This window comes from Dreissena polymorpha, chromosome 6, assembly GCF_020536995.1.
Source record: "Dreissena polymorpha isolate Duluth1 chromosome 6, UMN_Dpol_1.0, whole genome shotgun sequence".
Taxonomy (NCBI): domain Eukaryota; kingdom Metazoa; phylum Mollusca; class Bivalvia; order Myida; family Dreissenidae; genus Dreissena; species Dreissena polymorpha.
The window spans coordinates 77,427,858-77,449,257 of record NC_068360.1 but is presented as its reverse complement, the minus strand read 5'-3'; the positions used below and the strand labels follow the sequence as shown (position 1 = coordinate 77,449,257).

The 21,400-nt window shown below is 35.2% G+C and overlaps 2 protein-coding genes and 1 long non-coding RNA gene across 4 annotated transcripts in view; 1 reads left to right on the top strand and 2 right to left on the bottom strand.

Annotated features, from left to right (window-relative positions):
* Window positions 1–10,101, bottom strand: part of LOC127834532 (remodeling and spacing factor 1-like) — a 35,697-nt gene extending 25,596 nt beyond the window's left edge. Inside the window, exons 1-4 of the mRNA XM_052360431.1 lie at window positions 9,957–10,101; window positions 2,971–3,071; window positions 2,571–2,663; window positions 834–962 (exon numbers count right to left, since the gene is read on the bottom strand). Of these exons, the coding sequence (XP_052216391.1) occupies window positions 834–962; window positions 2,571–2,663; window positions 2,971–3,071; window positions 9,957–10,101 (468 nt within the window). The remainder of the gene's footprint in view (window positions 1–833; window positions 963–2,570; window positions 2,664–2,970; window positions 3,072–9,956) is intronic.
* On the bottom strand, window positions 7,444–8,043 carry LOC127834533 (uncharacterized). Its single transcript, XR_008027984.1, has 2 exons — window positions 7,667–8,043; window positions 7,444–7,521 (listed from the first exon to the last, which is right to left on the bottom strand). It is a non-coding gene; the product is annotated as an uncharacterized LOC127834533 (long non-coding RNA).
* Window positions 10,102–11,093: 992 nt separating the features above from the next.
* On the top strand, window positions 11,094–21,400 carry LOC127835414 (uncharacterized). Of its 2 annotated transcripts, XM_052361840.1 has the most exons (8): window positions 11,094–11,153; window positions 12,458–12,515; window positions 13,923–14,063; window positions 15,136–15,339; window positions 17,193–17,285; window positions 18,474–18,641; window positions 18,913–19,026; window positions 21,090–21,400. In XM_052361840.1, exons 2-8 carry the CDS (start codon window positions 12,500–12,502, stop codon window positions 21,167–21,169), a joined length of 816 nt encoding a protein of 271 aa, XP_052217800.1. In that variant the 5' UTR covers window positions 11,094–11,153; window positions 12,458–12,499; the 3' UTR covers window positions 21,170–21,400. The 2 variants fall into 2 exon arrangements, with proteins under 2 accessions (XP_052217800.1, XP_052217801.1); XM_052361841.1 differs by lacking the exons at window positions 11,094–11,153; window positions 12,458–12,515 and adding an exon at window positions 13,555–13,686.

The window sequence follows — 21,400 nt, the reverse complement described above, 5'->3', positions numbered from 1 at the left end:
AATAACGCTCAGTGTTTTGCAGTTGTGACTTCGGATTAAAGATTGATAATTAGGTACGAATTAAAGTGTTGGGACCGACAGAATCACTTTTAATTAACGATTTCTTTGGTTTAACGAAGTTCGGATTAACAATGAAATTTTACATTAAACAATGAAGAACCGAAATCGGGACCCGAAAAAAAAAATCAAAATAACGGTGACTTCGGATTATCGGTGTTCGAAATAACGGTGTTGAAGTGTATCATATAAACGTGCACACAATTTTAATGTTTAGCAAGTTACTGTTGAGTGGGCTACAAATGTAATCTCTAACATCTTCAAAAAGTTTAACTATAGCCACATAAAGAAAACAGCCCAGCCTTATGGTAGCCATGTTTTCCAATGATCTTGAATCATACCTCACTCCAGGTATAAATCATTGGACAAAGTTTTAAGAAGATTGGACCCGTATAGAGTTCAAATGCATTTTCTGTAATTTAACAAGTTTCCTATTCACCTGAGACCTCATTAGGACACATGTTCTGACCACATTTTATAAAGATTGGGAATTAAATGAGGTCTCAAGGGTAATCATAAGGTCAATGACAACCAAAAAATAACAAAAGGGGATCACAAAAGCTCACAGAGAGCATGTTATGATTAGGTGAGCTAAAAATACAGTCTGACTTGTAGCAAAAATAGTCTGTCTTACATCTTATCAGAAAAAATCCATTCTAATTTGGCCAAGATATGATCAGAACAAATGTTTTAAACAAGTTTTATAAAGATTGGACAAAAATAGACATTTCTTGAGTGTTAACATGTTAAAAGAAATATACAGTCTGTTATCATACCAGAAAGAACCAGTACGCCAGACCATGCTTGTCTCGTCCTATCGGTAGAAACCTCATTTCTTCTGCGGTCATCTCGTTGATCTTGTCATTGAATTTCTTGTTGGTGTCAAACTGGGCTTCCAGGAGGTTCTGAAAATTATATCACTATTGTTACCTTTTTGAAAAATCTGATGTTTAATTTAAACCTATTCATTTTAGCTTGATTGCCTTAGCCCTGAACAACCGAAGGGGTTATCTTATGATAGTCAAGATGCAACACCCCTGCCGAGACAGGTATTTTTTGTTGTTTTATGCCCACTATTACTTTTGTTTAATTTGTTGATGCTGATGACTGTCCAGTCATAATAGTACGAAAGTGATAAGCGTTTATTTTGTATCAATATTAGCTTTATATCTCGACTTTACACATTTTCTTAGCAAGCTGTAACTGTGTGATCCCGCTAGTGTGTAAAGTCAGGATAAAGAGCGAATATTTATATAAAATAAAAGCTCAACTTGATATGGCTTTAAAGTGAACGGCATTAAAAAAATTATAAAAGTAATAAAGGGTATTAAACAGCGAAAAATACCTGTTTCTGCTGGGCCCTAAATCATCCTTTTTAACCCCAAAATATTGGTGGCTTACCCGGTTGAAAAAATATGCTTTGATCTTCTATTTTTTGCAAAAATTCCAACATGAAAAAAAACACATGCAAAACCGGTTATGCTTTAAAGATATTTTGTTTTCTAGATTCATCGATACTGCTGTAGACTGGATATCTGAACATGTTTTCAAACAAACAGCAATAGTCAATATTAATAGTTTGCATAATAAATACCAAACAGACACACAGGCATTGGCGTCATCAGATAACTGTAACTGTGAACAAGTCAATTGAAAATGAACATGTTGAACTTAAACAAAAATAAAGGACAATGTTTGTGTGTAAAATGGGAGAAAAAAAACAGCTGGAGCATGAGGAGTTTCACCTCTTTATTATATTGACATTCACTTTATAATTCATCATTACAATATAGGCTAATTGGAGTGTAAAATAAACCAAATTATTTTTTTAAAGCAATGAATATAGTGCAAACATGTTCAAATGTAGTAATGACACAGTTAGTAAAAAATCCCCCATAAAAGAGAAACAACGCAATCTGAAGTCTGAGGCTTACTTTTACTGTAAGGTTCTTGAATACATTTCCTGGGCAGAACCAGTACTAGGTGCCTTGGATTAGATCTAATACACTCCTACTCGTGACCTTCTGATCTCTAGGCTAAGACCATACCCACTACACCACCGCAACCTGTTTTGATTTTGTTTGTTATGGTGAAATTTCAAAATGGGGAATACTCCACCATACTTACAAAGAGTTCAAAACTTCATTTATAATTACAAAGAATTTAATAAACTTTAGATTTTGGAGAAAAAAAAACAATCTTAAAAATATAGTAAACTAGCACAAAAATGAAATGCAACAATAAAACAACTAAGGATGCCAGTGAAGTGGATGGATGTTCCCCAATGATGGGCTTTGTTGAGATACATGTATATGGGAAACGGGGTTGATGGTGGGGAAGCAAATAATTGTTATAGGAGAAATAACTCTTTGGAAACTCCCTAGAGATTCATTTATTGTCATGTTGTGTCAGTGATCTGATCAGATTAATCTTTATATGCAGTCCTGGATAAAACGGGAAAACGTAACTACTCATTTAAAAATCGATGGAGTGGAACTAAAGTCTGTACAAACCTTCAGAAGCATCAGTTTTGTGGAGACTTTTGCGGACATGTAGCCTTTCTGTTCCATCTCCCATGCATCCACGCTGCAATATTTGTAGCAAAACTGCAAGCAGACATTATAAACAGTTTTGGGAAAGATCTTGATTGAAATAGCAGTGACTGGTCTTACCTTCCCCACATAGCACCAATAAAGTTATCTGTAATAATAAGGATTATTTTAAAATTATTAGTAGCATTATTTTGCAGGTGTCTCACTAGGATTTCAAAAAAAGGAGTCCTTGGATTCCTTACTTGGAAAAATTTAAAGTGACATTTAGATTCCAGAACAAATATTATATCTTCATAGTAAAGCCTTTCAGGGAAAATTCATTATTCAAATAGTTTCACTTGACTTAATGTTACTCTTTTACCTTGATAACAGTTTTCTCCCATCTTTCTGTTGAGACGCTGGAATATTTCTTGTGGATTCTTCTCAACAGCCTAACATGGATGTCAATCAAAGTTGGATGTACTAAAATCGTTTAAAAATAATGGTTACCATTTAAACATTATGGTTACTTTATGCTTTTAGATAGATTATTCTCTATGATTAGTTCACATGTTACATTAATAGAATCTTCCTGGACTGGGCCTTTCTTAACCTACATGTACATGTAAACGATTAAGATTAAGAATAGTATGACAGGTGAATTTGATTATTTTTAAATCTTCTTGAAAGGACAGCAGCAAGACATTTTAAATACTGGTATCATGCAGATTTCATGTGAAACATCTATTTAACAAAAATAAGGAGAGACGCGTCACAGGCATATCAGCAGCCACTACCGCATCAATGGTGTGCAAGTAAGAACACAGGGTTTTTTCTCCACTTTTTGGGAAGATAGCCCATGGCTTTGAAATTGGGAATTTTATCGGCATTTTTATGAAATTGGGATATTAAATTCATTAGCCCTTTTTTTCCACACGAAGAGTCCACTGATTAAGGAAATACTAAATTTGATATAACTCTTTATAATCATTCAAATTAAAAGAACAAAATCATATAATACTTTGTTAGATGTAATTGAATTAAAATTGAGATAAAATACACTTTTTTCTAAAAAAAAAAAAAAAAACAATTTAAATTGGGATTTTTTTTATCACATTTTTGGGAAAAAAGTATACTTTTTGGGATTGGGAACATAGCCGAATTTCGGCTATAAAATCGGGCCAAAAAAAACCCTGGAACAGCATCTCAAAAGGCTTCATACACCTAACACGTAAGTCCTTTTTTAGTAATGTAAGGATGCAGAATATACTTCTTTATTATTTCTGTAACCATAGCAGCTATAAATCTGATAAGATTAAAAAACTTAAATATCTTATATTTGCAATATGGCTTTCTACAGTACACTCCACGCGTTTTCCCCAAAAAAAGCGCTCCCTCCGCGGGTTTTTTTCTGCTAGCGAGTGTTCACCTGGCGTTGGAGAGCGAGGTGAACTCGATGAAACGCTCGGCTAACGCCGCGTTCACTAATTCCCGCAGCGTGTATTACTTTTAGCCTAGTCGGTAAATGCAGACAATTTCCGTTCTTATCAGCGACCGCCGCGCAACGCCGCGTTAGCAGTGTGCTACTGGGCATGCCAAAAAATAAAAACATTGTTATAATAAATTGTTTAAATACTGTAGTACATGTATAAAAAACAAAGTTGTATAGAAAATTAATATATGTTTTAATTAACAGGTACATCTACAATATGAATTAATACGCCAGGTGATCGTTTAAAGTTTATAAGGATAAATGTTCGTAAAATTTCCAAATGAGAATAATAATTAATAATCCGAAACACACTAAAATTTTAAATGTTAACACGACGTTTACAAATGCTTCCAATATACAGACATCATGTATATTTCCCGACAAAAGCGCGCGAAAATTATGCTGCAATGTACAAGGTCAAGGTATACTCCTGCAAAGCGTGCGTGTATTGATTTTTTGATACAAACTTTGTAGCGCAGAGAACACTTAATTCTGTTGATTTCGGTTAAAAGCTTCTTTGGTATTTTCTAACAAAATTATATCGCGAATAAGTTGATATTTCCTCCAAAATAATTTCAAAATGAGCACGCCGAATCTTTATCGTTACGGATTTTTAGTAGAGTAATTATTTTAACAGTAATTGTACTGTAAACTGATTAAAGAAGACATCTGGGCGGAACTGGATTAAGTGTTCAACTTTATGAAAACACGCAAAGCTTGTCTACTGACCTAGTGTGTAGACTGCTGTCTGCGGTGTTTTGACAAGAGGGATTAACCAGTGTCCGACAAATTTCTTATTTTTCAGGTAGCCCACTGGGCTACCAATAAAAATATTTGGTAGCCCATAAAATTTTCCTACAAAATGATAAGAGGCAGGTTTTCATCTTTATTTTATTTTTTCATTTACATATACATAATATGTATACATACATATACATAAAACAGCAACCAGTCTGATGTACACAGTCAATATCGTAAATTAATGTTACAGTACAAGCACCGTGTACTTAAATGTAAATGTACCAAAGAAAATCATATACTACATGTAGATATTACATGTATGTGCATATGTATGTGTACTTAAATTCGGACAGCACGTTAAGTCGTAAACGTAAATAAAGCGTTTAGATGATCAATACGATTGACTCGTATGGTGTTAATCAATGCAATTGCTCTTTTTAACAACAAAAACCGAGTTTTAAGAAATCAAGAGTATTAAATCATTTATTTACTTGTGTCCGACTTTAAGTACTGTCCGAATTTACATATTGCATCCGTATGTTACGACACTTGTGTCCAGTCAGTATACAATACAATAATTGTTTAAATAATGAAGGAACTGATACAGTGTAACGGTAACGATACAGCGTGTTTACATGATATTTTATTAAGAGAAAATGTCAATGCCAAATAATTCGCGAGATGCCCCGGTACTTTAGTTGAAATTTACAACGAAACTTTTAATGGAAATTAAATGATCTCAATGTTGTACCCGCCACGAAATTTTTATTTACAAATAAATACACCCACGCCAATTTTCGCGCGCTTTTTATCAGGACAAAGAAATTCATTTCCTAAGTGTAGAATTTTGTAACCTAAAATAGCTGTACACAACGCGTGCAATTTCGGTTTCGTTACCGTTTTGAAGAATCCGCTATTGTTTTGATTTATTTAATGTTTGGCGTCCTTGGATATTTAACGACATCAAAAACGTTGTCGCTATTACTCATTGTTGCGGTTAACAAAGAATTCCAAACTGCGAAATGATGTTTCATCATGTGCCCCAACTATCCAACCGGCTCTCATTATATTATTAGCAGACGACAAATGTTGATTCTGATTGGATGATTAAACTACACTGTTACTGTTTAAAGGGATCTTTTCACGTTTTGGTAAATTGACAAAATTGAAAAAAGTTGTTTCAGATTCGCACATTTTCGTTTTAGTTATGATATTTGTGAGGAAACAGTAATACTGAACATTTACCATGGTCTAATATAGCCATTATATGCATCTTTTGACGATTTTAAAACCTAAAAATTATAAAGCGTTGCAACGCGAAACAATTGAATAATTTGGAGAGTTCTGTTTTTGTCGTTAAATTTTGTGAAACTACGAAGATTGCTTATATAAGGTATAAAATACGTCCAGTTTGTGTACTTGGCGGAATAGCTCAGTAGGCTAAAGCGTTTTAACTTCAGGACTCTGGCAGGACTCCAGGGGTCACTGGTTCGAATCCTGCTCCGGGCAATGTTCTTTTCCTTTTTTTAATTTTATTCTTGATTTTTTACTGGAGCTTTTACGTTCCAAAGTTTACATTTATCAATATAAAGCATTTAATGAATAAGTTAAATAAAAGCTGCGCCATGAGCGCATGATACGCCCGTCGTTCGCCAATGAAGTAGTAAGGTAATAAATAACCCTTTGAATCATTTTTTTACTTCAGTTTATTTGTATTTGAATACATGGTTTATTTTATAAGTACATGAGCATGGAAATCACGAAATTTTGACGAACAAAGTCCCATAACTCTGGAACGACAATTCAGAATTCCGTCAAAAACGAAAGGGTCTCAGGGTTTATCAATATTAAGATTGTGTTGAAATTTGAAAAAAATCCATCGAAGGATATTTGAGCTACAGTAGGACATTCAATGAAATCACGAAATTTTGATGAACAAAGTCCCATAACTCTGGAACGACAATTCAGAATTCCGTCAAAAACGAAAGGGGATCAGGGTTTATCAATATTAAGATTGTGTTAAAATTTGAAGAAAATCTGTCAAAGGATATTTGACGTAGCGTACGACATTAACAGACGGACGGACGGACGGACGGACGGACAGACGGACGCGGGGTATACCATAATACGTCCCGTCATAGACGGGCGTATAAAAAATCCATCGGGGGATATTTGAGCTACGGTAGGATACATGAACAACAATAACATTTAAGGTCACAGTGACCTTGACCTTAGAATGAATGACCTTGAAATGACCAGTGGTCATCTAAGTGTGCTTGCAAACCTTCATGTCAAGTTTGAAGACTCTATGTCCAAGCATACCAAAGTTATAACAATTTTAACATTTTAACATTTAAGGTCACAGTGACCTTGTGTGACCTTGACCTTAGAATGAATGACCTTGAAATGACCAGTGGTCATCTAAGTGTGCTTGCAAACCTTCATGTCAAGTTTGAAGACTCTATGTCCAAGCATACCAAAGTTATAACAATTTTAACATTTTAACATTTAAGGTCACAGTGACCTTGACCTTCAAATGAATGACATTGAAATGACCAGTGGTCATCTTCTAGTACTGGCCAATCTTTATTTCAAGTTTGAAGACTCTAGGTACAAGCATACCAAAGTTATAACATGAAATAAGAACTTTAACATTTTTACATTCAAGGTCACAGTGACCTTGACCTTCAAATGAATGACCTTGAAATGTCCAGGGGTTACTTACTAGTTCTGGCCAACCTTCATGTCAAGTTTCAAGACTCTAGGTCCAAGCATACCAAAGTTATAACAACTTTAACATTTTTACATTCAAGGTCACAGTGACCTTGACCTTCAAATGAATGACCTTGAAATGTCCAGTGGTTACTTACTAGTTCTGGCCAACCTTCATGTCAAGTTTCAAGACTCTAGGTCCAAGCATACCAAAGTTATAACAACTTTAACATTTTTATATAGCTACAGTAGGACATTCAATGAAATCACGAAATTTTGACGAACAAAGTCCCATAACTCTGGAACGACAATTCAGAATTCCGTCAAAAACGAAAGGGGATCAGGGTTTATCAATATTAAGATTGTGTTAAAATTTGAAGAAAATCTGTCAAAGGATATTTGACGTAGCGTACGACATTAACAGACATACGGACGGACAGACGGACGGACGGACAGACGGACGCGGGGTATACCATAATACGTCCCGTCATAGACGGGCGTATAAAAATGCCAAAATCTGTGAAAAGGCCCCTTTAAGACATTACCGCAAGTGATCGGTGACTGATTAGATAATTGATTGCACTTTGTTATCGGATTATGAGCAAAACACAGTGTACAAACACATGGTCAGCGTGTTTATTCTACGTATGTCTGTCAATAAACCGGGCTACCGCCCGCTCTTATAGATTTATAGTAGCCCGGCGGGCGTCAGCTGGAAAATTTCAGTAGCCCGATAAAAAATTTCGGTAGCCCCCGGGCTCCGGGCAATGGATTTGTCGGACACTGGATTAACATGTGTGAATATCACTCTGCCGATTTGGTCTATAATTACTGGTAAACATTGTTTTGAATGTCGACGCAATTAAAATACAACTGTGAATATTTAATGCAACTATCAACTCAATAGTTACCACCTTCTTTTAGCAATCAATGGAATAACCTACCTACAAAGAGAAAATAAATGCATTAGTGAGCAGAGAATCGACTTTGTTCCGTCAATTAAAACCATTCCTTATGCCTTCGTTGAACGTGTTTACTTGAGTAAGTTATGCCTTCAGACAGGGAGCTTTCCTTTGATAACGTCAAACTGTCAATCCACACAGATTTGCGAGACTTTTAGGGTCCTTGGTCATTTGTTTACATGTTCAGTATAGAAATAACACCTGCTTACATGAAAACTTTGGATTAAATTTGGATTAAATTATCAAAATAAAAACAATGTTGCAAACTGTGATTATATTAATTGGTAAGTATCAGTTTAAAGACGACGTAAATCAACGAGTTTTCTATACAACTACTACACAACCACGTGGGGATCGATCTATCTTGGTTGTTTTTTTATGGTAAATTATATATATATAAATAAATATATATATGTACTTGTAATACATGTAAATGTAATTTTATTTGAAAATCAGGAATTCAAACAAAGTTTAATCGATTGTTATCTCGTAAAACGCGGAGTTTCCCCCGCGTAACTCCGCGTTGCCAACGCCGAGGGCCGCCGCGTCAGCTGATCAGTTTTGCCGATTGTTAACTGCCGGGTCCAATATCATGCAAACACCGCGTATCGCGGGATTTTCTTAATCTTCCTCCAGGTCAATCCCCGCGGAGTAGCGAGGGAAATTAGGGAAAACGCGTGGAGTGTACTGTACCAATAAACTGATCTTTATCAACCTAGGCCAAAAAAAGGTCCGTTTCTGGTTTCCTTGGAAAAAAAACAGGTTCCGTAGGTAGAGATTTTGGGAGGGGGGGACCGATAAAAAGTTGAGGATTGGTGCCAATTTGAAAGACAATGTCGGGCAACACAAAACTGACCTATTTATTTTTTTGGCCCTAGCATTAGTGCTTTTCGAGTTATCGATTATCCAGATAATTCAGACAAAATGATGGACTAAACTGAAATAACATGCATATTCCTCATCTGACTTTCTACCCAAATACTTAGTTTCATTATCTTAGCTAAAGTACTTATGAGTTATTAAAGGATCCAGTTTTTTTGGAACGAAACACACAGAATTCAGGACACAAAAAAAAAAACTGAAAGATCAATTTAAAATGCATTGATGTACTGGTTAAAACTGTTGATGCATACAAAATGGAAGTGATATTGCTCAAATATTCAAGGTACATTAATTTAAGAGCACATTCAGATATGTAAGTTTTATCAAAAACCTGTTATTCTAAATATGCTTTTAATGCTTGAAAGTAACGCTCAAAATTTGTACACTGCAACTAGATTAATGAAGGAAAATTAATATTGATGACTGCAGGTGGAATGACGGCTGTATGAATCTGTATGTCGATACGATTACATGCCGATTTAAAATGATTGCTGGAGTGTTACACTGTTTTAGTCTTGCAATTCTTTGTTTACATGAATTATCAACGCATTATTCAGATATTGCAAGCGTTTGTCCTACCATCTTTACTGTCTTCAATCCAATTTTCAATGTCACTATAACCAACAGCTGGCAGACCAAGTATTTCGCCATATTTATCAAGAAAAGAACATATAACTGCAAAGTTTGGGTTAGATAAACAGACGCTTTGGCTTTCGGTCGCCATTTTATTATTATTGTTTTGGTCTAGAACGCGGAATCTAAAGGCGACACATCACTATATTTGCGAGACGTTATTATTGTATGTATTTATTTTGACCTTGCGGTCAAGGATAACCCAGTCCAATGGGGTCCTTTGGTTTTGCTGAAGAGACAGCAAGCAGAAGAGACGTATTATTGTTAGGTTTTATGAAAGTCTATCGGCGATACACACTGTGTGTCTTCCATTATCATTTCATCATATTATTTTTTTACATTTCCGACAATGTGTCGTTCTTTCATTCACATACGCAAAGAACCATATTGAATAGACGAATTCTAGTTAAACCGTACAGAAATCACACGAGAACACCCAGCATTTATGGAAGAGAATTTTGTTCGGTTCTCTCTTTCTGTCATATTGTGTACGTTATGTTAGATTTATTTTAGAACTTTTCTTTTTTGACATTAGTGGTTGACAGTCCCTTTAAACTTTATAGACCAAATGTTGTACATTACAAATGCATTATTTAAATGCATTCATCATAATTCGGTAATTTGTCTGTTTTCACGGACTCGCATATATTACGCATGAAGCTTATACCATTCAAACTTTAATACAAACGCATCTGTGATTAACATAATGAAGTTACACCAGTTACAATGACAAAACGCTAATTGTTCTGATCAATAAGGCGATGCTATCTGGAGTCTCACGACCGGTAAACCTGTTTCGCATTGTTTTTGTTAGTTAACTATGAACATAGGAGATATAATCATGTACGGATACCTCATTAATAAGGTAGATCGCCTTGTTACTTATACGACAAAATGTGATATTATAACAAAAGTATTTTAATACGTTTCCATTTTAGTTGTTTGTAAAAACATTTATTTTGAATAACAAATTACAATTTTAACTTCACCATTTATTGACAAAAAATAAATCATTAACTTATATATTTATTACTAAGTTTACGACACTGTATGGTATAACTAAGTTTACGTCACTGTATGGTATAACTAAGTTTACGTCACTGTATGGTATAGTCTTTAGCAATAAACTGTACAATATAACAGGTATACACTTATATTTAAGCTACCAAGTGTAAATGTGTACGTATGTAATACCAGTACGGATGTGTGCGGGCTTTTAAGATATGTTTTTCTTTAAATTTTACTTGTTTACTTTGGTCATTAGATCTCATACGAGCGTAACTGAATTCGCTTAAAATTAATCATTTGCGTGCATGTAAAGCGGTGTCAACGTTATACCATGTATGTATCCCTTAAATGGAAAGAACAATAGTTTGCGTATTGAATAAAATAGGACATGATAGTGTAGGGTATGAACGAAAACATATTTTTAAATAAGTCGAATGGGAATATTATTCTTGTTATTATCGCACATGTCATTCATAATGTATTCATTTTTATCATATTTGCGGACGTAAACAAAGTACATGGTAGTTATTAGACATCAGTCCAAAATGAAGTTTAAACGTTAGAAACATTATGACAAGAGTACCTGCTATATATCAATAATGCTTCCGACTCCCCATGTTTGAAGCTTATTCAACCTGTGGTACCCGTATTAGCAGCTTTAATCTAATTGCATTTAATGTAGATTGATGTTTGCGATGTAAACATCATCTTTTAGACGTGTGAGCTGTTAAAGAAATCGGAAAATCCAGAGGAAACATTTCGGTGTTAATTGTGAAAAATGATCAAATTCATAGCTATTGTGTTTTGATGGCCAAGCCAATTGTCGAAATTCACGGCTTTATCTCTGTTACTTGAATGCGAAATACAAAATGTCGCCGAATGTTTGCTAAACCGATTAGAAAGGCAAAACTAATGCATGTTGTCTTATAACACCAATCGAATTTTCGACGGCACCGAATACTTATAATTTAAATGAAAGTAATTTTCCAATTATCGGTCAAGACGTTAGGGTCATATTTAGCACAAATACAAAAATATCGATCAGTTTGGTTTGCAATGGATGCTCTTTGCTTGAAAACTATGTAAATGAAAATGATGGAAAATAAATATTGGACTATTGCTTAGATTCGGGAATTTCAGAGAAAAATATTATTTGTTATTATCAATCATATTTTTATAGCATGTACACATATGGGATAAAACGTATCGATAGGAAAAAATAAACTGACTTGGCAAAGGCCTGCACTGCCAGAGTGCTGTTCATTTTTTTAATATAATTTGGAATTTGCTTTCTAATATAATTAGGAATATAATGTGCAGCAAAAGTTCAAATATAATTTGGCATATCATTCGATATATAATTTGGTGTTAAATTTTTGATATTATTTGGAATAATATTTTGAACATTATTTGGAATATTATTTGGATTATAATTTTAGTTGCGTTCCTGGTCATTCGTCTACGTCCTACTTCTAGCAGTTATGGACGTGCAAACAGGTACATCAATGTGTGAATGTATTGTAGATGTATGGTATAAATGTATTGTATAAATGTATTGTATAAATGTATTGTATAAATGTATTGTATAAATGTATTGTATAAATGTATTGTATAAATGTATTGTATAAATGTATTGTATAAATGTCTAGTATAAATGTATTGTATAAATGTATGGTATAAATGTATTGTATAAATGTATTGTATAAATGTATTGTATAAATGTATTGTATAAATGTATTGTATAAATGTATTGTATAAATGTATTGTATAAATGTATTGTAGATGTATGGTATAAATGTATTGTATAAATGTATTGTATAAATGTATTGTATAAATGTATTGTAGATGTATTGTATAAATGTATAGTATAAATGTATTGTATAAATGTATTGTATAAATGTATTGTATAAATGTATTGTATACATGTATTGTAGATGTATTGTATAAATGTATTGTATAAATGTATTGTATAAATGTATTGTATAAATGTATTGTATAAATGTATTGTATAAATGTATTGTATAAATGTATGGTATAATTGTATTGTCTAAATGTATTGTATAAATGTATTGTATAAATGTCTTGTATAAATGTATTGTACTCATTTGTTGTATACAATCAATGTGCATGTATTGTAAACATGCATAGTATATATGTATTGTATATATATATATTGCAAATGTGTTTATTAACGTATTGTGCACATGTAGTTAATACAAATATTGAACACATGGTCATTTATGGCCAGCCCCTGTCTTTACACACATCGTTCATCTAAACAAAGTTACGTTTTGATTTATGAAGACGTATAATTGCAAAGTGCCAACAGCAAACAGAAGTTGATTTCAGTTATTCTTCTTAATTTGTCTCCCATTTCAATTATCATGTCAATTATTTTATGAACGACTTGGTCATTAATAGCATTTTGTTGTGTAATAAAATTCAGTCGTAACATAAATTTATCGTAAGAGCTTTGATAAGGCAGGTTCCACAATAATTTCTATTTCCACGTTTTAATATTCTACGTTATGGTTCACGCAGTCGACACATCTGCAATCATATATCAAACAATTGAGATTCGCTCTCGGAAAACGGTGTTTAATGTGTGTGTGTTTGTGTGTAAAGTGCCATCCCAGATCTGCGTGTGCAGTCCACACAGGCTGATCAGGTACGCAACTTTCCGCCTTAACTTGATTTCAAACAAAAATTTCCATTAAAGCGAAATGTTTCGTCCATGATTAACCTGTAAGGACTTCACATCTAATCTGGGACACTTAAAGCACATTCATTTAGCACCGTTTTCCCAGAGCGAGGCTCAATAGTAATACTATGACACTGCTAGATACGAGGGGTTTATGGATTTTTATTTACAAATACATGCGCCTGATTTTGATTATATTTCAGTATCGTTGGGGGACTTGTGCACCAAGGACGCGGACTGCTCGTCTCTGACCAACTCGTACTGCGCCAAGATGTACGAGTGCACGAGCGGGACGTGCGCGTGTAAAACCGGATACGGAAGCGCAACGGGGCAAAATTGCCTCAGTACGGCTCTTTATTAAGTTTAATTATTAATAACGTATTTATTTAAGCACGATAGCATCGAATTACCATGGCTTTTTGAAACGCTCTCGAGTCCGTTTCTTGGGTAGAAAAGTACTTTTGAGAGGTTTAAAGAACGCTCCCACAGTGGGGATCGAACCCGTTACATGTACCTCCGAATCCCTTAGCGGTCACCACATCCACTACGCCATGCTCTTCATGCTCTCGACATGCGGGTTAACGGAACCAGTAATATCTCTTCGCTGAGGTAGACGGGTCTCTTTTTTGTTACCAAACTCCTCGAATCGGTCACCAGTTAACAAGATGTTCATGACACGTTCCATCACCCGAAAATGTTATCTTTATTAGAGATTTTGTTAAAATGTATGCATCGTTTTAATTTAAAGTCGATTGCAGCGAACGCTTATTGAAACGCTCTCCGTTTCATGGGTAGAACCAGTACTTGATATCAAAAGGGAAGATAGAAAGGAATGTCCACCAGGAGGGGGGGGGGGGGGGGGGGGCGGTCGAACGCAAGACCTCTCGGTCGCTCGATGTACCGGTATAGGCTTTCCCCTTGCGGGGTAACGGTATAGCTATGCTTAGAACTAGTCATACATTTTCGCTGAGGTTACGGCTCCTTGAAGCGCGGTTACCAGTAAACCAGGGACCGGTTGCTGAAAACTTTAGCTTTAGCCAGTCTATTAACCTGAGAAAGAACCTTGAAAGAAATATGATACTAAAACATTTGCACACTATTCAAGAATTCATTTTTTTACGATTAACATATACATTTCAGGGATAATAATTAGGCCACGTCAACAGCTTGATAACAAAATTAAATGCTGTTATCTTAACCTGGTCGTTTTGAGCTATCAGACACAAATGTCGGCGACATGTTACATCATGTGGAGATTTTATGTATATATGATAAAAAAAATTATTACATGTGTGGGTCCGCTTGCAAGCTTTATAACTAAATAGGTACAAACATGAAAGACTGCGAATCCGGGATTTTTTTTTCCAGATTTATATTTCAGAGAAAAAAGTTTTATGATGTGAAGTTTCTTTTCAGAAAAGTTAAGTAGCTACTATCAATACTGTGACTCTGACTACTACTGCAACGGCGTCAACCAGACGTGCACTTCCGGGAAATGTCAGTGCGCGGAATGGAACGAATGGAGCGACGTGGCGCGCATGTGCAAGTGGCAAGAAGGTCAGCTTCTCACGGAGTCCTGCGGCCCGGTGTACTCCCGATGCTTCTGGCAAAGCAGTTACGGTGCGTTTCATAAATTAGCCTCGACATGGGAAAACGGAGCGTAATGCGTCTGCTTTAAGTGTCGTCCCAGATTAGCGTTTGCAGTCCGCAAATTCGATTTCCGCTAAGAGAAGAGACTTCTTATTAACGAATTAATATACTTATATAACGAATAAAAGCGGAAAGTGTTGTCCCTGATTCGCATGTGAGGACGACACAGGCTAATCTGGGACAATACTTTACCCTCAATCATAAAGTCCCGGATTCATACAGCGAGGCTCAAATCAACCATCGCACCGAGATTTAATTGGTGCCAAGTACAGCTCCTCTTTTGAATCCCTGATGATGATGTTATTTTAATCGTTACTTTCTTTTTAACTATTGATTTTATACCATATATACACAGCTAACTTCGTTTAAAATTGAATTGATTTTCATTAAATAAGACAAACAAACAAAACTATAATTCTCACAGATGAGAAGGACTTTACTTGGGTATGAGGTTTGTGAGATAAGGCTAAGATATTTGGTGTCAATTTTGAGTCCGTTTTCTTGGTAGAACCGTAACTTATTGCCTACCTTACTATCACTAGAAGCATAATTGCAATTAGATCTGTTGATGTATAGAATTGAAAAAAAAAAGAAATACATAAAAGAATAACTAACATCTTTTGTCGAAAACCTCAAAACTTCTTGAAAAATTTATGTCTAAAATATTGTTGAAGACGGAGAAAATTCAAACGAAATTATATTTAGCTAGGTTTTAGATTTCATCAGAGCGTACGGCTTATTAAGACACTCTCGAGTCTGTTTCCTGGGTGGAACCAGTGCTTTGTGTATAAAAATAAATTGAGAGCGTTCCGAGTGTGGGGATGGAAGCCGAGACCTCTTAATAGCATGGCGAGATTTTGAAACAGTTCTCGATTGTAGACTGATCCCGGTAAAAAGTGGACCCTATATTTACTTCATTTTTGCGACCTTTTAGTAAAGGCGTGTGAGACATTGTGAACACGTGGTTATGAAGTCATCATCGTCATTAAATAGTTAAACACCCAATATTCATACAGTCAAATATGTTGGTATATTTTGCTTTTGCAGTACCATTTTGCTTGGCCTGACAAACGACTGTTTTGTTCTCAATACATCTGGTTACAGCTGAACTTTGTTATGTTTAACTTGCTTATGTCAAAGTTCCGGATACAGAGTATATCGAAATGGACATTTATTGCCCACTTCACCCCTTCTTTACTTTTTTTACAAAATTATTAAGAATGTCTCAAAGTCTAAACTCGAATTGGCGCAGAGGTTTTGGTCCAAACAAGACTATTCAAATGTATTGTTATATGTTCAAAACAAAGCTATGACTATTGACATTTGCTGAAGAAACTACAACCTTTGAGTATTATAATTATTATAATTTATTGATTTCAGCCATTGTAAGGTTATACGACCGCTAGTTCATTTAATTATGGATACATGCAACTTACTTCTAGTAAAAAGTATTTTCATGTCGAACTATACGAATATCTCGACGTCAAACGTAAAACTCAAGCGATTTCGTTCTAGCGAAATACAGCTGTATATACATGCAACCCGCGCTGGGAAACTTTATGCATGTTCTTAAAGCATCGACCCAAATCAGCTTGGACAGTCCGCACAGGCTATTCTGTGACGACTCTTTCCGCACAGAATGGATTCCTTTAAATGAACAATTCCATAAAAGCGTAAAGTGTCGTCCCTGATTAGCTTGTGCGGACTGCACAAGCTTATCAGGGACGATACTTAACGCACCTGCATTAAGCCCGGTTTTCCCAGTGTGCGGGTCCTATAATGTTAATCTCATAGATATAAAGATGCATTATTGTACTTCCAAGGGGGTCAGTGCAGCGGGGTCAGGGCCGGGTACTGCGGATGTGCCACAGGGACCGTCCTTGACATTTCATACTCGTTTGTCGCCTGCAGAAAGCGTACGTACTTCTGTTAAAAATTTCTTTCTAGACTCAGTTTCTCAAAACCTTAACAACTAGTTAAAAATGTGGTCGCACATCTTTGGACAAGTTATTTTTAAATTGAACATAACATTACGTATTTAGTATAAACAAGAAGGTACCCTTAAATAATATTAATAAAACAGTGTTTGATAATTTTTCCCGGCTCGAACAGTAGGTAGACCGCTGGGCTATATATTTGAGGACCGATCCTCGTCCCGGCTAAATTGCTGGAGTGGGGTTTGTTTCTAAAGTACTTTCGAAGACCATTTTCTTCTACCTCTGATTCAAGTAGCGAAATTTTCAGTTACTGTTATAAGTATGGGCACACTAATTAATAATTTAATACTAGTTAAACAACTAACACAGGGAAAATGAGATTTGTTTAAATGGCCTTCGTAATTTGACTTGAATGCTGTTGACAATGGCATATTTTCCAACCAAGCAAACAATTAATTGGCGTCTAGTGCTAAAATGTTATAAGCTAAACTGGCCGTTCACGTTTTGAACAAGTGGGCACAGTTCTTCATTCTATAATGGTGTCATTGTTCATCCGTTTTTGTATTTCATTTCGTGTGTTTGTGTGTGTTGTTCTCATGTGTGTTTATTGTGTATATTCTCTCTTGCATCGTCATAACGAACTTCCCAACTTTCAAGATGGTGATAGTTTCTTTTATCGTTTTCGTGTACGCTTTTTATTTATTCCTGGTCTGCTTGGCCGTTTCTTTCTTATCTTTTGTTGCGTTCATTTTTCAGGTATTTCGTTACAAGTTAAATACAAAATAGTGTTCTTATGATCATTCACACTACACGCAACATTAACTTAGCCGTAATCACAATTGCATTGTAATTACTTTAATTCATATTCTTCAGAGTATATTGGTAAATTTTAGATGCAGATGATTTGTAAAATAGTTTAATTAAAATACATTTATGTAACAAAACATTATTAATCAGCGTCAAAATCTGTGTAAAATGTTAATGCCTTACCCGTATAGTAAAGGCACACATTTGGTTCACTTTACTAACCTAAATGCACTGTATGTCTTTGATTTCTTCATTTTCATTTTGCATTACATTTTTGTGTTATTTTTCATATTTTATATGTATTTGTTTGAAATCTTGAAATCAAATGTTTTGCATAAAAAACACTTTAATTCATTTCAGCTCGACTAGGGGAGCACTGCGAGTCGTCGCCCCTGTGTGAGTCCCATTTCGACACGAAAAGTATCTCCGAAGACGCATCCAACTTCCGGCCCACGTGCCAGGACAACGTGTGCGCATGCCCAAAGTCGCACGAGCTCGTGTCCGTGAAAGGATGGAAACTCTGTTTGAGTATGTACGTAGAGATTGACATGAACCTTGCTCAGAAAACTGTGCACAGGCAAATCAGGGACGACCCACACTGAATTTTCGTTTAGAAGAGTCTTAATTTAACACAAAAATGCTGAAAACAGAAGGTTTTGTCCATGTTAAACTTGTATGGACTGCACAGGCTGATCAGGGACGACGCGTGGTGCACATACATTAAGCACAGTCTTTCGCTAAACTTGGAGTCCGTTTTTAAGTATGTTTTGTTTAAAAGTTTTGACTTGGTTTGTTCCAGGCAAATTCGACGATGATTTGGTTGCAAATGGTGAAGAATGCAAGAACTGGAGTCAGTGTCAAAGTCGGTTCTGCGTTAAATGCCCGGGAGCGAGTAGCGGGGTATGCATGAACAGTAAGTAGTCTTGATTTGGTTGTCATATGTCCTGGCATTCAATGGACCTTTACTTGCAAAACAATCTTTATGAATTTTATCACTGAGAATGTGTAACTCTTGAGCTACAATTGGTATTTCTTGTACTCAATCGTTCGTTGTCGGTTCAAATACTACTTAAAAGTACCCTGGGTACTCTTGAGTATACTACAATGTACTCAGGGTACGGAAATATACTTAAAGTCATCCGACCATACTTCTGGATGCGTTTTAAAACGTTTCCCGTACCCCGGGTTTTTTTAAGTATACTTTAGATTACCAGGGGTACTTTAAAGTAGTACCTGAGCCGACAATGACCAATTGAGCGTTACTTGTTTTCCTTTACTACTTTCGAAATATATTGGGTGTGTTTATTCAAAGCGTACACACTAGACTAATGAACTAAGAAACATTATACAATGTAAACGGCTGTAAATAAGCCTATCCAGCCAACCCTGTAAGTCTTATGGCACAGATGGTGAAAGTGTGATGACCAGCGCCGCAAAAACATCATAAGTGAATTCATTTGTATGTTTAAGCTGTTTTTTAAGATACCATGCGTGTCTGAGAAAAACAGTATAAGTGCTTTTGCTGTGTATTAAAGGACGCTGTATAAATTCTGACGTTCATTATGGACACTCCATTCTAGTCCAATGCCTTTATAAATGGTCTACTTTTACTTAAATACATTCATAGACTTAAGAATTAAGAGTAAACATTGACACAAGACAAGATTTAAAAATATTCATGTCTGCCTGAAAATATACCATCAACGTTTTTCTAATCCACTAACCCTACTTCTCGCGAAAACGTATCAATTGTTTGTTTAATATTATCTTCAGGTACCGAAGAGATAGTTTTGGGTATGCGCGTTATCGTTATTTTTTGCATGCATTATTTTAGCAGTTAATTTATATTTTCAATTCTTCTGAATAACTCCGAACATCATTGACTCCAACGGATGGATGCATGTTGACAAATGTTACGGCAGCAACATCATTGAATATACTAGGCACATTTGTTAGAATACTGTACGATGAAGCAAAATATAAGGAAGCATGATATGCTGTTAAATGATACTTGCGACCGAAATATGCATAGTTTTTACTTATCCAACTTCTCTCTGCACACTCACTCACAATGACGCGTATAATCAATGGGGTTTCAGTATCATACTATTTGGCAAGAATCCAAGTTTAAGTTTAAGAAATAATTTCAAAATAAGTTGTGGAGTTTTGAAAATATAAATTAACGATGTCAATACAAGTCTATTGATTTTACCATGAAACGTGTAAATACTAGTACTGCATGCTTTAAATCAATTAGGACAGTCATATGCATGTGTTTGGAATGGATGGCTGTTGTTTTTATGTATTTTAAACTAATCGCATGGTTATATTGTTTTCATTTTCATTTCGTCGTTGCACTTAAAATTACCAACTGACCAACTTTGCAATAACTGATACATACATGTAGTATTATGTGCAATCAGAAGGTGACACACATCCATTTTACTTGAATGACATTGTAGCCCACCCCATTTGTTTAACGAACTTAAAAAACAATAACACTGTAAGTGGTAAATCTTACCGTTGTACAATTCCTTAAGTATTCCAATTGTATTAGCTTCAGTGAACCAATATATGGGAGACGCTCTGTAAAAACCGGACTCAATGTATGTGCGTAAAGTTTTGTCCCAGATCAGGCTGTGAAATCCGCACAGGCCAATCAAGGACTACACTTTTTGCATAGACTCGATTTTTGTTTAGTACACTTCCTTCAAACGAAACATTTTTTAAAAGCGAAACGTGTCGTCCTTGATTAGCCTGTGTGGATTGCACTGGCTAATCTGGGACGACACTTTACGCAAATGCATTTCGCCCGGTTTTACTTATATAGTATTGGAACCTTATATCGGACAGGTAGTTGATGCCACGTGTACCATACCAGTACCATTATTTATTATGAATGGTATTTATTCCAGTTTTGATAATGTGACTAAATCTTTATACGACAATGATCACCTTCTCGTTTCTTTTTTTTAGAGTCACGAAGTTCCTTACGAATGTCAAGTATTGAACAGATCGCAGTCATGACGCTGATCCTACTATGCAACATTTCATGATAGGTTAACTAAAGTGTACCTTATTGCACAAACTAGTTTGTACAGTTAATTGTATTGCTCTCTAAATTATATTTCACTGAACTCACTCTTATTACCCATGCTACGCAGCATGCTGTTTTATCCATAAACTGTTGGTTTTCATTTCGTCTTTTACTATGAAGTGTTTCATTTAACAGTATCGTCGACGAAAAAGCTGCAATGTTAAGCAGGGTTTGATATATTATATTTGGT

Excerpts from the sequence above, each read along its gene's own strand:
- LOC127835414 (XM_052361840.1), top strand. Across the intron at positions 14,064-15,135 it reads AACGGGGCAAAATTGCCTCA|AAAAGTTAAGTAGCTACTAT; the intron begins GTACGGCTCTTT and ends GTTTCTTTTCAG. Across the intron at positions 18,642-18,912 it reads AGGATGGAAACTCTGTTTGA|GCAAATTCGACGATGATTTG; the intron begins GTATGTACGTAG and ends GGTTTGTTCCAG.